Here is a 13,434-nt window from a genome sequence, read left to right as displayed (position 1 = left end):
AGGCAGAACTGCCATGACTCCCACCTCTTTTGTGCCAAGGATTAAGTCCCTTGGGAAAATCAAACAATCCCATAATCATTTTCTCCCATTGAGTATCATTGACATAAAGGAACCCAAATAATCCCATCATCTTCCTCCTCCCTCTCGCCTAGTTCCTAGAAACCTTCTCTAGTCCTGGAATCCAAGTAAAGGAAGAAAATAGTGTCCTGTTTTGAAAAGATGGCTTTGGTTTCAGAGGGTTATAATGCCAAAGGCAGACGAAGGTACAGTGTCTCACCTGTGTGGAAGGGAATTGGATGACTTCTTCTCTAAGATTTGTGTTTAGTTGATATAAAAAATCATTCCCATATACAAATGCATATGCATTTTGGGGTATGCATTTGTATACAGGAATAAACTCATTCCTATTCAGATTGTTGTCATGGGCAGTGTTTATTCTCCCATCAGTGTCATCTGTCATCATGTCAGAATGCTACCTGGCTCTGTTATGACCTGTCTTACCCGTACAAGTAGTCAGATGCACTTTGGGTCAAATAAATTCATATTGCAGCAGTCTGATTTGATGTTGATAGTGTTGTCTGTTGTCAGCACCAGGAAAGGACTACTCTGTAGCATACGTATGTGAACTTCAAAAAGAAGTTTCAGTTTTAATATTTTAAGCTGGAATAATCGTTCTTGTTTTAAAATTTAGAACTGCAAACCAAATGTGATAAATGTCAAAAGTAGGCAATGAAATGCAGAAGAGATTCATTCAACCCATATTTATTGGTATCCACCATGTAACAAACACTTCATTATGTGTTGGGCCAAGAGCAGAGAACAAAGCAAACAGTCCTTGCCCTCGTATTGTTTACTACCTGAGGGAGACAGATGTTAAACTCATGAAATCCACATGCTAGACACGGTCTCACACAGATACTTTGAGATCTAGTTATTCTTGGCTGCCTGCCAGCTTCATTCCCTCTCCATGATTTTGCAGAGTTCCCAAAGCTTGCTTCCTTATGCATCTCTTGACCTCCACAGTCCTGCATCCTCAAAGGCCGTCTCTGTTTCACCCCATATCATCCTGGATGTAGAAGTCAACACCAGCACTGATGGTTTCTACAAGAAATGCATTTACTTTGTGATGTTTGTAGATTTTCTATGGATTTGTGGGCCTATGGGTAAAGGTCCCATTGTGGCATTTTTCCCCGTTTCCTGGCTTTTCTCATTCTCCCTGTTCTAGAGCAAGTGTCACCTCCTTCCCTTGTCCCACACAGGACTGTTTAACCCACACCTAGGCCCACAACACTTAGTTCTCCTTTATTAAGAGAAAATGTCTCCAGCTAGTCAGACAGGCACACAAAAATAACTTGAGCAATTATAATTGTGGCAATTGCTGTGCATGAGGATTGCAGAGTGCTATGAAAGTTTATGATGGGAAGTCCTAATACAAACTTTTCAGGGTTAGGAATGACTGAATCTTAACTACAAGGAAGGATTACCTAAAAATCCCAAAAGTAGGTAGGTGTCAGACTGGTGGAGGGTGGAGGGAACCTAGGTGATGGGAAGAGTAGGTGCAAAGGTCCCAAGGTGGGAAGGCTTTGCGGACACTGGAGAATTAGAGGAAGGCCGGGGAAACTGCAGCTCTGTGAGTGAGGGGGGATGAGTGAGGTGGGAGGTGAAGCTCAGAGCTTGCCTGGGGCCACGTGAAGCTGGGCCTCATTGGCCATGGAAAAGCATTTTCACATTACCTAAAGACAAACAGGAGGCATTGAAAGGTTTGAAGCAGGAGAGTGACATGATATCATATGCACTATGGCTGGGAGGTTGAATATTAGAGAACTAGAATGTGTCCATTGGTTTCAGCAAACATGGAGGCTGCTGGATCCAGAAAGGAAAAGTTAGCAGGAAGGAGGGTGTGTTAGCTGCTGGCCAGGGGGAAACAGACTCTTGATGGACATTTAATTCCTGAGTGGTTACCTTGAACTCATTTTTATCTGTCTCGGAATATTTGATAAAGAACATTTGGTAGCATGTGTTTTGACTGTTGGAAATAAAAACCTTAAAACATGAAATATTCTATTTTTTAAATGTAAAGTAAAAGTCCTCCAACTAGGAACTGTTCCTGGATTAACTAGGCTTAAACCATTTTCTTTGTAAGTACTGGAACTCTGAATTCAGTTTCTTAGCTATTAGTTACTCTTAGCATGCTCAGTAGGAACATATTTTTATTTTACTGATTTTAAAAGCTAAAATTTCAGGAAACTCAATGAAGGGCTTCATTTAATTGTGTGTATTTCTTTTTTACAGACGTATGGGGCGTTATTTTGTGAAACAAGTGCCAAAGATGGTTCTAACATAGTGGAAGCTGTTCTGCACCTTACTCGGTAAAGTTTGGGAAAATGGATGTAGGGTTGAATTTTCACTTGTTGCATATGTCACATTTCTTGTCCATAATGTGCAGATAGAATATATGCGGGAAAACACTCTCTTATCTGTCAGTCATGGCGGGAGAAATAAATATGTGGATATTATAAAAACTGGCAACGTTGCTGTCAACACTGGCAAAATATCTTTCCTGCCAAACAAAAGAGGTGCATCTGAGGTGTCGTTGACATTTCTGAAAAATGTCACCACAAAGCTAATAGTTGACGTGTATGAATCATTTCCAGGAAGCAGATTTTATACACAAGGGACTATTATGAATACAACTGTCTATTATGATGTTTTCCCGGGCAAAAGGGGAGAAAGAAACAAAGCAAATTGTATGTCATGCCAGTTAAAAACACTTTGTCAGAATTATTACCCAGGTAATTATTAAGCTAAAGCAATAGTGTTAATAATAAATAACATTTTGGATGTACAATGGAATGAAAATGGCATCATTAAAGAACTTGGATATAAATGTATGTGTTTTAATCCTTGAAGTAATTCTTAGGAAATAACATTCTACATTAGATTTTTCCCTCCTACCTGGTTTTCTGCTATAAATGAAAAGATTATTCTTTACTGGCCTAGAGGGATTAAATATCAAAAAAGGAAAAAAGTCAAAATGTGCATTACAAATTTCAGAGCAATCATCTTTAATTGCAGACAAAGTTAAAATATAACTTTAGGCATGTTATTCTTTTTCTGATTATTTGTAAGGTTTTATAAGAATCTTAATTTTAGTATGATAATTGGCCTCTTCTGCTAGTAAACATTGATAGTTAAAATACTTTGCAATATCTTTAATGCTGTTTTTCAATTAATGACTTAGGGCCTGGTGCAGTGGCCCACACCTGTAATTCCAGCAGATCCCATTGGTTTCAGCAACATGGAGGCCGCTGGATCCAGGAAGGAAAAGTTAGCAGAAAGGAGGATGTGTTAGTTGCTGGCCAAGAGGAAACAGATTCTTGATGGACATTAATTCCTGAGTGATTATTTTTATCATTTTTATGAGAGGCAAGGCAGGAGGATCACTTGAACCCAGGAGTTTGAAACTAGCCTGGGCAACATAGTGAGACCTTGTATCTATTTAAAAAAATATATATACACACATACACACACACACACACACACACACACACACATATATATTATATATATATATGCACACATACATATATATATACATTAATGACTTGGCATTTATAGTGCTTAATAAAATAGAGTTCTGTTAATAGAATGTTTGGACTAGGGCCACGGGATAAACTGTTGCCCTCACTTAAGAGAATCAGGAAATGGACTTTGGGAGTCCTGCTTGGCATTAGTTTGTGGCAGGGTTGGCAGATGCCCTGTATTCACACTCAGAGTCTTTGAGCATTTCCCTCTTTGACATCAGTCCAGGAGAGAGAGCCACCTCCCCCTACAACACTGGAAATCATTTTTGTTTAAAGCAAAAACAGTGCTAACCTTGAATGTGACCTAGCACATTTTTTCCTTTTGCATTAGGCTATTTTGTGTATCTCTATAAAGGAATACCCGAGACTGCAATTTATAAAGAAAATAGGTTTAATTGGCTCATGGTTCTGCAGTCTTTACAGGAAACTTAGCTCTGGCATCTGCTTGGCTTCTGGTGAGATCTTAGGGAGCGTTTACTCCTGGTGGAAGGTGAAGGGGAGCCAGCGTGTCACATGACGAGGGAGCAAGGAGAGGGGAGGGGCTACACTCTTTTAAACAACCAGATCTCCTGTGAACTCAGAGCGAGAACTCACTCATCACCAAGGGATGGAGCTATGCCATTCATGAGAGAGCCACCCGCTTGATTCAATACCTCCCATGAGGCCCCACCTCTAACACTGAAGGTCAGATTTCCACATGAGATTTGGAGGGGACAAACCTCCAAACCATTTCATCTTTTAAAAGAAAAAAAAGTGAATATTTGAACACATATACATTCAACTAAATTAGATGGGTTTTTTTGTTGTTTTTTTTTTTGTATGTTTGTTTGTTTTTGGCTGTGAATAGTAGGAGAATCATGGACTAATATCACATTTGTGGAAAAAGAGTCAGAGTAAAACTTTTATCTGTCGGGTTGAGTAACAGATTCCACGCACTTATGGGTGCACAGGGAAACCAGCTATTTTGACTAAACAAGCTACATTCAGTAAAGAGGGGAGAGTTCAGTAAAATGCAGAATTTGACTTCACTAAAGATCAAATAACTGTTGAATTGTCAGGTTTTTACTTTTCAAATGGTTGTGTTGGTGTTTCATTCATATGTTGCTGAGAACTGCTGGATGGAAGTGATATAGTTGCTGGGGCAGATGGCGGCGGGGAAGGATCTGCAGGTCTTTGGAGCATCCCTGGGATGCCTTAGCCTTGGTCAGCAGAACACTGCATTGCTGCTCCCACACAGCAGTAACGGATGCAGCAGGTCAAGCCTTGCATGTGGTTACTGGCTGCTCCCCAGCATATTGGAGGATTATGGTTTCAGGAGGCTCAAAGTCCATTCTTAAATCTATTTCTAAATAGCTGTGAGGTCTTGAACAAGTCCCTGTATTTCTTTTGGCAACTCTAATCTGTAAAATGAGGGAGGGGCCTAAAGGAAATGATCTCAAAGGTCCTTTCTAATTCTAAGAGTCTATGACTCTGTATATGAGAGTCTGTACTCCACTGAATATCTTAATCACTGTTTAATGCTCAGTTGTCTTATGGGGTCATATTAAAGTTAAATGGCTCCAAAGTGCCCCGGTGAAGAATCGATTCTCTTTATTATGTCATAAAGATGGGAGAGGCTGTAAGTTTCCTGTGCCTTTCTCCCCATCTGCTCCTGTGTGGCATGTTGGGTCAGCCACATTTTGGCCCTGCTTACAATGAAGCTTAGACACTAGCTTGTGTGTGTTTACTTAAAACAACTGGTTTGCAAAAGCATTTTGATAACTAGGTTATTTCAGCTGCATAATGGATAGGTTATAGTTATTTTAAAAAGCTTTAGACAAATAAAGAAATCAGATAAGCTTCTTGCGAATCATTTATCATAGAGGTTTTTGTTTTATTGTTATTGCATTATGGCCTGGCTTTGGGCTTCTAGTGATGTTAGTGATGTGTTAAATATAAAAATTATAAATAAAGCAAACATATGAAGACTTTAATTGCTTTATACTTAGCCTTCGGATTGGCTTTTCAAAGTACTCAACCCTTAAATGGAAATGTTATAGTCTCCACAGGTAAAATTACCATTTGTTGAAGTTTTACAACCTTGGGAAATTTATGTATAATGCAAAACATATATGTTCTCAATTTAGATTTCATAGGGTGAGATCATATAATGTCATAAAACTAGGAGAAGGTATGGGTTTGCACTGTCTGAAACAATTTATTTTTAAAGGGAGGCCATAAATATTTGGTTAACAGCCTGAACTACTCTGCATTTTCTTAGAAAATCTTTCAATCCCAGGAAGAGTTTCTCCTAGGAATGCAATTTCCATATAATGCTGATAGGTCATCGTTCATAACCATTATCCCATTAGTAAGTAAATTTGCCATCACCAGAACCACAGGCTTTAAACATTTTGCAGTAGATTCAAGTTCAAGAGGCATTTAATTACCAACTGCCTGAAATTGGAGAAAAACACAAAAAACTTAGGCTGATGTATCAGTTCAGCATCAGAGCTGAGCCCATTGGGTATAAATCTGTCCATAAGACTGAGTCATTTAAACTGCAGTTATTAAGCGTATGGTAGATTTTGGTGAGCCGTAATTTTCCCAGCCTTAAATCTGTTTTAGATGTTTGGAATTGGATCTTTATAATTTCCTTAAAGTGGAGCATGCCTGCATTTTTGACTGAAGGCCAGATGAAAATGTGGGTATATATTTTCCCCCTTAATATTTGCTTTCAGGTTCAATAATGTCTGCATTATGGGCACTTAGCATGTGCATAGCCCCATGCTACGTTCAATAGAGACATCAAGGGATTTAAAGACTGGCCTTGCAATTTAACATTACAGAAAAGAAAATGACAATATATGACCAGGCAGCCATATGGTACGTAGCTGATAGAGGCCATTGGATCTACAAGAAGAGAGAGATGTGAATTGTGCAGTGAAGATGCTATGGTTATTGTACCCATTTTACAGATGAGGAAATTGGAAATTAGAATACTTAATCAGCTTGCTCAGTGACACACCTATTAAGTGGCAATGTGGGGACTCTTCACCACCAACCTGGATCACTGGCTTGCTGCTTAAATGTTGGTAATCTCAGGGTCTCTGACTGTCCTCTCTTTCTTTTTGCTCTCTGTCTGCCTAATGTCTTCCATCCACACAGCTTCTGGAACCATCTCTACCTGGTAACTTCCAGTTTTTGTATTTTTAACCCCTCACCTCTTTTTAAAATTCCAGAAGCATAGAGTGAACCCTCCACTGGGAACTCCATAGCCATGGTGACTCTGCATATCCAAATCCTAGTGTGTTCATGTGGCTTTAAACTTGTTCCTCAATCTGTATTCCGTTTCTCAGGAATCTACCAAAATTATAATTAAACAACAGTCACCTGGAGTCAGTCTTGATTCCTTTTCTCTCTTGCTTCACCCCTTGCCTCCAGTGGCTTCTGAAGGTCGTCTTTCAGTCTCTTTTGAATCCATGCATTTTTCTCGCTTTCTCCCTTTTTCTGCTTTGGTTCAGGCCTCAAAATTCCCTACCTGGGCTAGCGCAAGAATTTCTGCCTCAGAGTTTCTCCAATATCAGTTCATCCTCTACTGTGTAATCAGGTAATCTTTATAAATAAAGATCCAGTTAATATTTACTTTCTTGCATCCAACCCCACATTGGTGTCTTACTGACAACACAGAGTCCCAGCTCCTTAGCATGTGGCTGATAGCCCATCACATGCTGATGGTTTGGCTGTGTCGCCACCCAAATCTCAGCTTGAATTGTATCTCTCAGAATTCCCATGCGTTGTGGGAAGGACCCTGGGGGAGGTAATTGAATCATGGGGGCCGATCTTTCCTCTGCTATTCTTGTGATAGTGAATAAGTCTCATGAGATCTGATCGGATTATCAGCGGTTTCCACTTTTGCTTCTCTCTCATTTTTCTCTTGCTGCCACCGTGTAAGAAGTGTCTTTTGCCTCCCTCCATGATTCTGAGGCCTCCCCAGCCACATGGAACTCTAAGTCCAGTTAAACCTCTTTTCGTTCCCACTTTTGGGTGTTTTTATCAGCAGCGTGAAAACAAACTAATACACAGCCTGACCTCAACTACCTTTCTGGTTGAATTTCTATCTCTTTTTCCCAAATGAATGATAATCTGTAGACACAGCAAACTTCATCCAATCAGGCCAAGCTCTTATGCCTCTGCCTTTCTGCATGCCGTTCCCTGCATCTGGAATCTCCTTTTCTGTTCTTTCAAAAGGTCTCTCCGATGTCAAAAGTCTCTATGAAGCCCCATCTCCGTGAAGCCCACAACACATCTGTGGGCACAGAGTGCATCTGTGGTAGCTGCTGTCTCAGGACCATGAAATTATTTATTTAGACATCTGACTCTCCCTTAAAGCTCACTAGCTGAAGGTCCCAGAGCCTGGCATAAGTTGGGCATTTATTCAATGACAGAATGACCAAGATTTTGCATTTGGAAGTTGTGTTACTCTTCCGTTGTCCTTGTGACGAACTCCCACAGATGTAGAGGCTTAAATAACGCAAATTTATTATCTGAAAATTTTGGAGGTCAGAAGCCTGAAATGAGTCTTCCCGGGTGTTAGGGTTTGAATTGTGTCTCCTCTTTCTTCTCCTGAGTCTCTGTTGCCTCATCTGTGGGGTGAGGATAGTACTACTCACCCATCTCCTGTTGGGTGTGTGTGTTTGGGGTATATATCAAATATGAAAAACATGTATATTGCATTTACCAGCTGTCCTATAGCTAGAATGAGTTTATTTTTTTCCCTGCTGAGATGTCTTCTTTCCAATTCACAGTGCAGTGGATTTCGAAAGGTAGGATTTATCAGCACCTTCTGCCGCTAAGCTGGCCAGTTTGGTAGCCACTAGCCACTCACAATGTGGCTAATCCAATTCAGATGTGCTGTATGCATTCAATATAGACTGGATTTTGAAGGCCTGCCTTCTACACATTATCTCATTAATAGTGTTTTTATTGACCACATGCCGAAATGACAATATTTTTGCTACACTGGGTTAAATAAAATATATTAATACAATTAATTTTACCTATTTCTTTTTACCTTTTAAAAATATGGCTACTAAATAATTCAAACTGACATGTATGGATCCCATTGTATTTCTGTTGAGCAGTGTGGCTCTGCTGGAGACACACAGATTCCCAGTAGTTTAAGTTAAGTGCTTCATCATAAACCATCCCAAAACTTAGTTGCCCAAAACAACAACCAATTTTTATTTCTCACAATTGGCAGAGGTGGCTGGATGTCAGCCGGAAAGTTTCTCGACTGCTTTTGCGTGAGTATCTCCTATGTTTGCAGTCAGATGGCCCCCGGGGCTGTGGCTCGGGCTGGATGTCAACCACCAGGGTGCTTCTCGTGGCTTCATTCCACATGGCATCTCAGTCCCCAGGGCCACTCTGGTGGCCTCTCTCCATTGAGGAACCCTGGACTCCTTGAACCCTGGACTTCAAAAGGGGTAGAGATTGATGCAGCCGTGCATTATAAACACTTGGGCCTAGAAGCCACAGAATACCATTTCCTCTATATTCTATTGGTCAAAGCAGGTAGAGAACCAGCTCTGACCAAGAGGGTAGGGAATCAAACCTTCACCTCTTGATGGGAGAGGCATCAGGCACTGACAAGGAAGGGCAGAATTATTTGGGGCCATCTTGGGGAGGCACTCATCTCACCCGCAGAGATAGCCATTCAGCTTGTCTAAGGTGAGACTTCTGGTCTTCATATTTCACAAGCGTCCCCAGTGGCTACACCTGGAAGGATGCTTCCCTAGGGGGTTTTCATAAGATCTTGGAGAGTAAGACATTTTTTCGTGAGTCTTGCCTCTAGCAGTTAATACTGGAAGAAGCTTACGATGACAGAAAGGGATGATGGTAAATCCATTGTTACCTCCATGATCATGTACAATTAAAGGATGGTTATAAAATCACCATTGCTTTTGTTAAGCTCAGCAACCATTACATGAAGCTGGAAACCAGGTTCCAGAGTGTTAAGGAGCAAGCTGTGTGTATCGCAGGTTCTGCAGCATCCTGAAACCTCAGGAGAGAGTGAGAGGAGAAGGGTGTGTGTGTGTGTGTGTGTGTGGCCTGGTACTCAGAAAACAGGTGCTGGAGCCAGCCTGTGTGGTTTGAATCCCACTTCTGTAGTCATGTGACCTAAGGGAACTGTCTTAACCTCTTTTTGCCCTCATTTCCTCACATACAAAATGGGGCACAGCAAATTTATATGGTTCTTATGAAGATTAAGTCAAGACCTATAAAGCATTAAAACAATGTCTAGAAGGCCATGCAGACACTCAGCATGGCTATTTTTATTTCTACAGAACCATCTGTGGCTTAGTTTTTATACCTCAGTAATCCTCTCTCTCTCTCTCTGTCTCTCTCTATCTCTCTCTCAGAGAAGTGAAAAAGAGAACTGACAAGGATGACAGCAGATCCATTACCAATCTAACCGGGACCAATTCCAAAAAGTCACCACAGATGAAGAATTGTTGTAATGGCTAAATCCCAAACATCCTTGGCCTGTGAAGTCTTCATTTCCAGAATACTGAATTTGTGTGACTTATTTGGCTCTTAACAGAGTGGCACATCCTACTGACACTGTCCTATGGAGAGTTACAGTGCAGGAAACCTGAACCCTGCTCTCAGGTCCCTCTGGAACTTTGGCTCTTCTTTGTTTTGTCTCAGTGAGTGATTTAGGCCCTCTGGCTAAATAGACTAGTCATGTCCTTACAGGTCTTAAAAGATAACATGTAAATGTTTTTAAAATGGTAAAAAAAAAAAAAAAAAAGAAAGAAAGAAATCACATGCTCAGATCAAAGCTGTAGAGGAAACTGACATAATTTAGATTCATGTGGTAGCTGAATTAGGTTACCCACAAAGTCAGCATTTAAATATTTGATACTAAAGTTCTAGTAAGAAGGGATTCTCATCCTAGCTTTGCTGTTAACTGGCCTTGTGACCTTGGACATGTCACAAGCCCGTGTCGGATCTGTTTCTTCATCTGTAAAATGCACAGCTTGCCCTCAAAGGCCTTGCAGCCCTTGGCACCTCAGATTCTGTGGGAAGCAGTAGGAAGGAGAGTGTGGTGGCCCACAGTTAATAATAGAACTATGGTTATTCCTGCTTTTTAATATTGGAGTATTGATTTTTCTCACTTCTGAAATAAGGACAGAATTTGATTAAAAAATGGAAACAGAAATATCTATTTTTTTATGTATAAAGAAACATGTTTGAGACAAAAATAGTTGTATATAAAAGAGGATATTTCATAATCTCAGAATAGTTCCAAAGCTCACTGCTTAAATTTGGTGTTAAAAATTCTAATGAAAACATGTAAAGCCACATACTACTGAAAGCACAATGCGCAGGAAAGTTGTCACTCTTCACTTAAGGGAGTGGTTGCCAGGGGCTGAGAAAGGGAGGACAGGGAGTGACTGCTAATGGGTATGTGGTTTCTTTGGGCGATGATGAGAATGTTCTGGAATTGGAATAGTGGTGATAGTTGTATAACTGTTTGAATATACTAGGAACCACTGAATTGTATACTTTGAAAGGGTGAATTTTATGGTTGTGAATTATCTCACTAAAAAAATACTAGTACTTAGAGTGATTTAACATTTTGCAAAATTTTCATTTTCGTATGCCTGCTGATTTCAAACCTTCCCATGGTTTAGAAGCATAACCTCTAATGTAATGCAAGTCCCCTAACTCCCTAGTTGCTAACATTAACTTCCTTAAGTAATAATCAATGAAAGAAATACTATGCATGGTTTTGAAATAATGTCCTTAAAAGAGGAATCACCATTAGGAAAGGTGAGTCAGGGTCCTTTGTTTAATGTGATTAGTGGCTCATCATCACCAGTGACCTGGTTGGGCCTACTCTCCTTCCAGAACCTGCATTGCTTCCCAGACTTCCCCACTGAGATGCCGCTAAGAGCCAAAGGAGTCAACACCTGAGCCTAGGGTGGGGCTACAACAAAAGATTCTAATTTACCTTGCTTCATCTAGGTCCAGGCCCCAAGTAGCTTGCTGAAGGAACTTAAAAAATAGCTGTTATTTATTGTATTATATAAGCTAAAAACATTTATTTTTGTTGAATCAAAATAATTCCATGTAGCAATCTTTTTTCTGTTCACGGTGTTTGTGATAGAACCTTAAATTCCGCAAGCGTCAGTTTTTTGAAAAAATGGGAATTGACCAGATAGTTACAGGCAAAGATTATAAATAGCTACAACATCATTTAACTTTTATAAACATGCCTTCTCCCTATTGAAGACATCTGATATTTTTGCTGGAAAGTTGGATCTATCCTCAGTAACTCTACCATGAATTCCTGTTTCCTGGTTCCAGAAAAAGAAAAGATTACATTTCTGATCATAAAGAATGTCTTGCATATGGGAAATTTTTCAAAATAAGTGGGTTATTATTTATGTGGCATTGCGTTTTGCCATGGCTGTTTGTCTTAGTGGCATCTTTTGATGAGATTGGATCTGATATATATAGATGCTGATATATGGGACACATGTTTAGGTTTTGGTGCAGTTGCACAAAATTGTGTTAGTTTATATGTTACTGTGTTGCCTTTATTTATTCTCTCCAAAGTGTCTCTTTATATTTGTTTTACAATCTGTAAAAGAGTATACCATAATACAGAAGTATTTTCATAGTCTTTACCTCTGGATTGTCCTGTCAGTATACCCACGTTGATGAGATTACACCGGTGCCTTTGATGGTCAACCAATCATCTTTAACTATTTGAGCCCTGATAAATATTTTGGTAACATAATCCAAATTAAAGACTTAGAGCTCTGGTTAGCAATCATGTTTAAAGAGAAGCTTCTTAAAGCTCTGTATGCTGCAATGCTGGGAGATTCATGATTATTACCAACGTTTTGATTTCATGAAGGTGTTCTCAAATTTAAAGCACATTTTCAGTAAGAACAAAAATATTTAACGTTTTTATCTTAGGCTTAACTTGATACATTTGCGTATTACTATGGAAGTTATTCACCTTGTCCCTGTTTTTCTTTAAGAGATTTTAAAATCACAGTTATACTACAGTCCTTTTTTAAATGTATCCTGATACATTGTAAAATATTTTAATTTCATTGTGGAAAATAATGTTGGGTAAGGAGATATTTTTCACTGTTAACTTTTAGCCCATGCATTTTCATAATTTATTTTTTTCACTTGCTGCTTTATATGACATATGTGACATTTGATTATTTAATACTTGATGTGATCTGCATAAACCCAAGTTGCACAACCCTCCTGCTGAAGGTAAAATTGAGGTTAAAGATAAAGATTTATTTTCATATTTGTACAGTGATCGGCTTCAGAGTGATGGTTTTTGTGGGCTTTTATTGTATGTGTGTGTAAGAAATTTCATATGTATATATTAAGTAGGCCTCTGAGTATTGAATAATTGTTTTATGATTTTGATTTATATGGTTTACATTTTCATTCTGTGGGCCATATTTCGTTTATACTGTTTATTTCTCTTCAAACCATTAATAATTATACCATAAAGTGTAATTTTTATAGCAATGCAAATGTCTAAGGAACTACAAATATTTTCTACATTGTAAATTCAATAAAGCTTGCTTCCTTTGGCCTTTTGAGTGTTTCCTTCAGCTTTACTGCAGATATCCCTGACGTAATTTTAATTCTAGGATGTGTCTGCCTGAAACCATACCTATAAAACATTTGTCTTTTCTGGCCATGGCATGCTGAATGTTGGGAGAGAAGAATGCACGCCTGGTATTCAGTGCTGTGGCACCGACAAGTCATCCTGGCCAACAGGGCAGCAGGTAGACCAGCTTGGGACAGGACAGCCAGGAATAGT

At 39.4% G+C, this 13,434-nt stretch overlaps 1 protein-coding gene across 4 annotated transcripts in view; it reads left to right on the top strand.

Annotated features, from left to right (window-relative positions):
• RASEF (RAS and EF-hand domain containing) overlaps positions 1 to 13,203 on the top strand; it is a 77,131-nt gene extending 63,928 nt beyond the window's left edge. For 2 of the 4 annotated variants that reach the window (XM_054501635.1, XM_054501632.1), the window contains 3 exons: positions 2,293 to 2,369; positions 8,827 to 8,869; positions 9,986 to 13,197. In XM_054501635.1, coding sequence (XP_054357610.1) covers positions 2,293 to 2,369; positions 8,827 to 8,869; positions 9,986 to 10,006 — 141 coding nt within the window. In that variant the 3' untranslated portion in view covers positions 10,007 to 13,197. Of the gene's footprint in view, positions 1 to 2,292; positions 2,370 to 8,826; positions 8,870 to 9,985 lie in introns of all 4 variants that reach the window. The other 2 variants (XM_054501631.1, XM_054501633.1) reach the window with 2 other exon arrangements.
• The last annotated feature ends 231 nt before the right edge of the window (positions 13,204 to 13,434 follow it).

This window comes from Pongo pygmaeus, chromosome 13, assembly GCF_028885625.2.
Source record: "Pongo pygmaeus isolate AG05252 chromosome 13, NHGRI_mPonPyg2-v2.0_pri, whole genome shotgun sequence".
Classification (NCBI taxonomy): Eukaryota; Metazoa; Chordata; class Mammalia; order Primates; family Hominidae; genus Pongo; species Pongo pygmaeus.
This window is presented reverse-complemented; position numbering and strand designations above follow the sequence as displayed.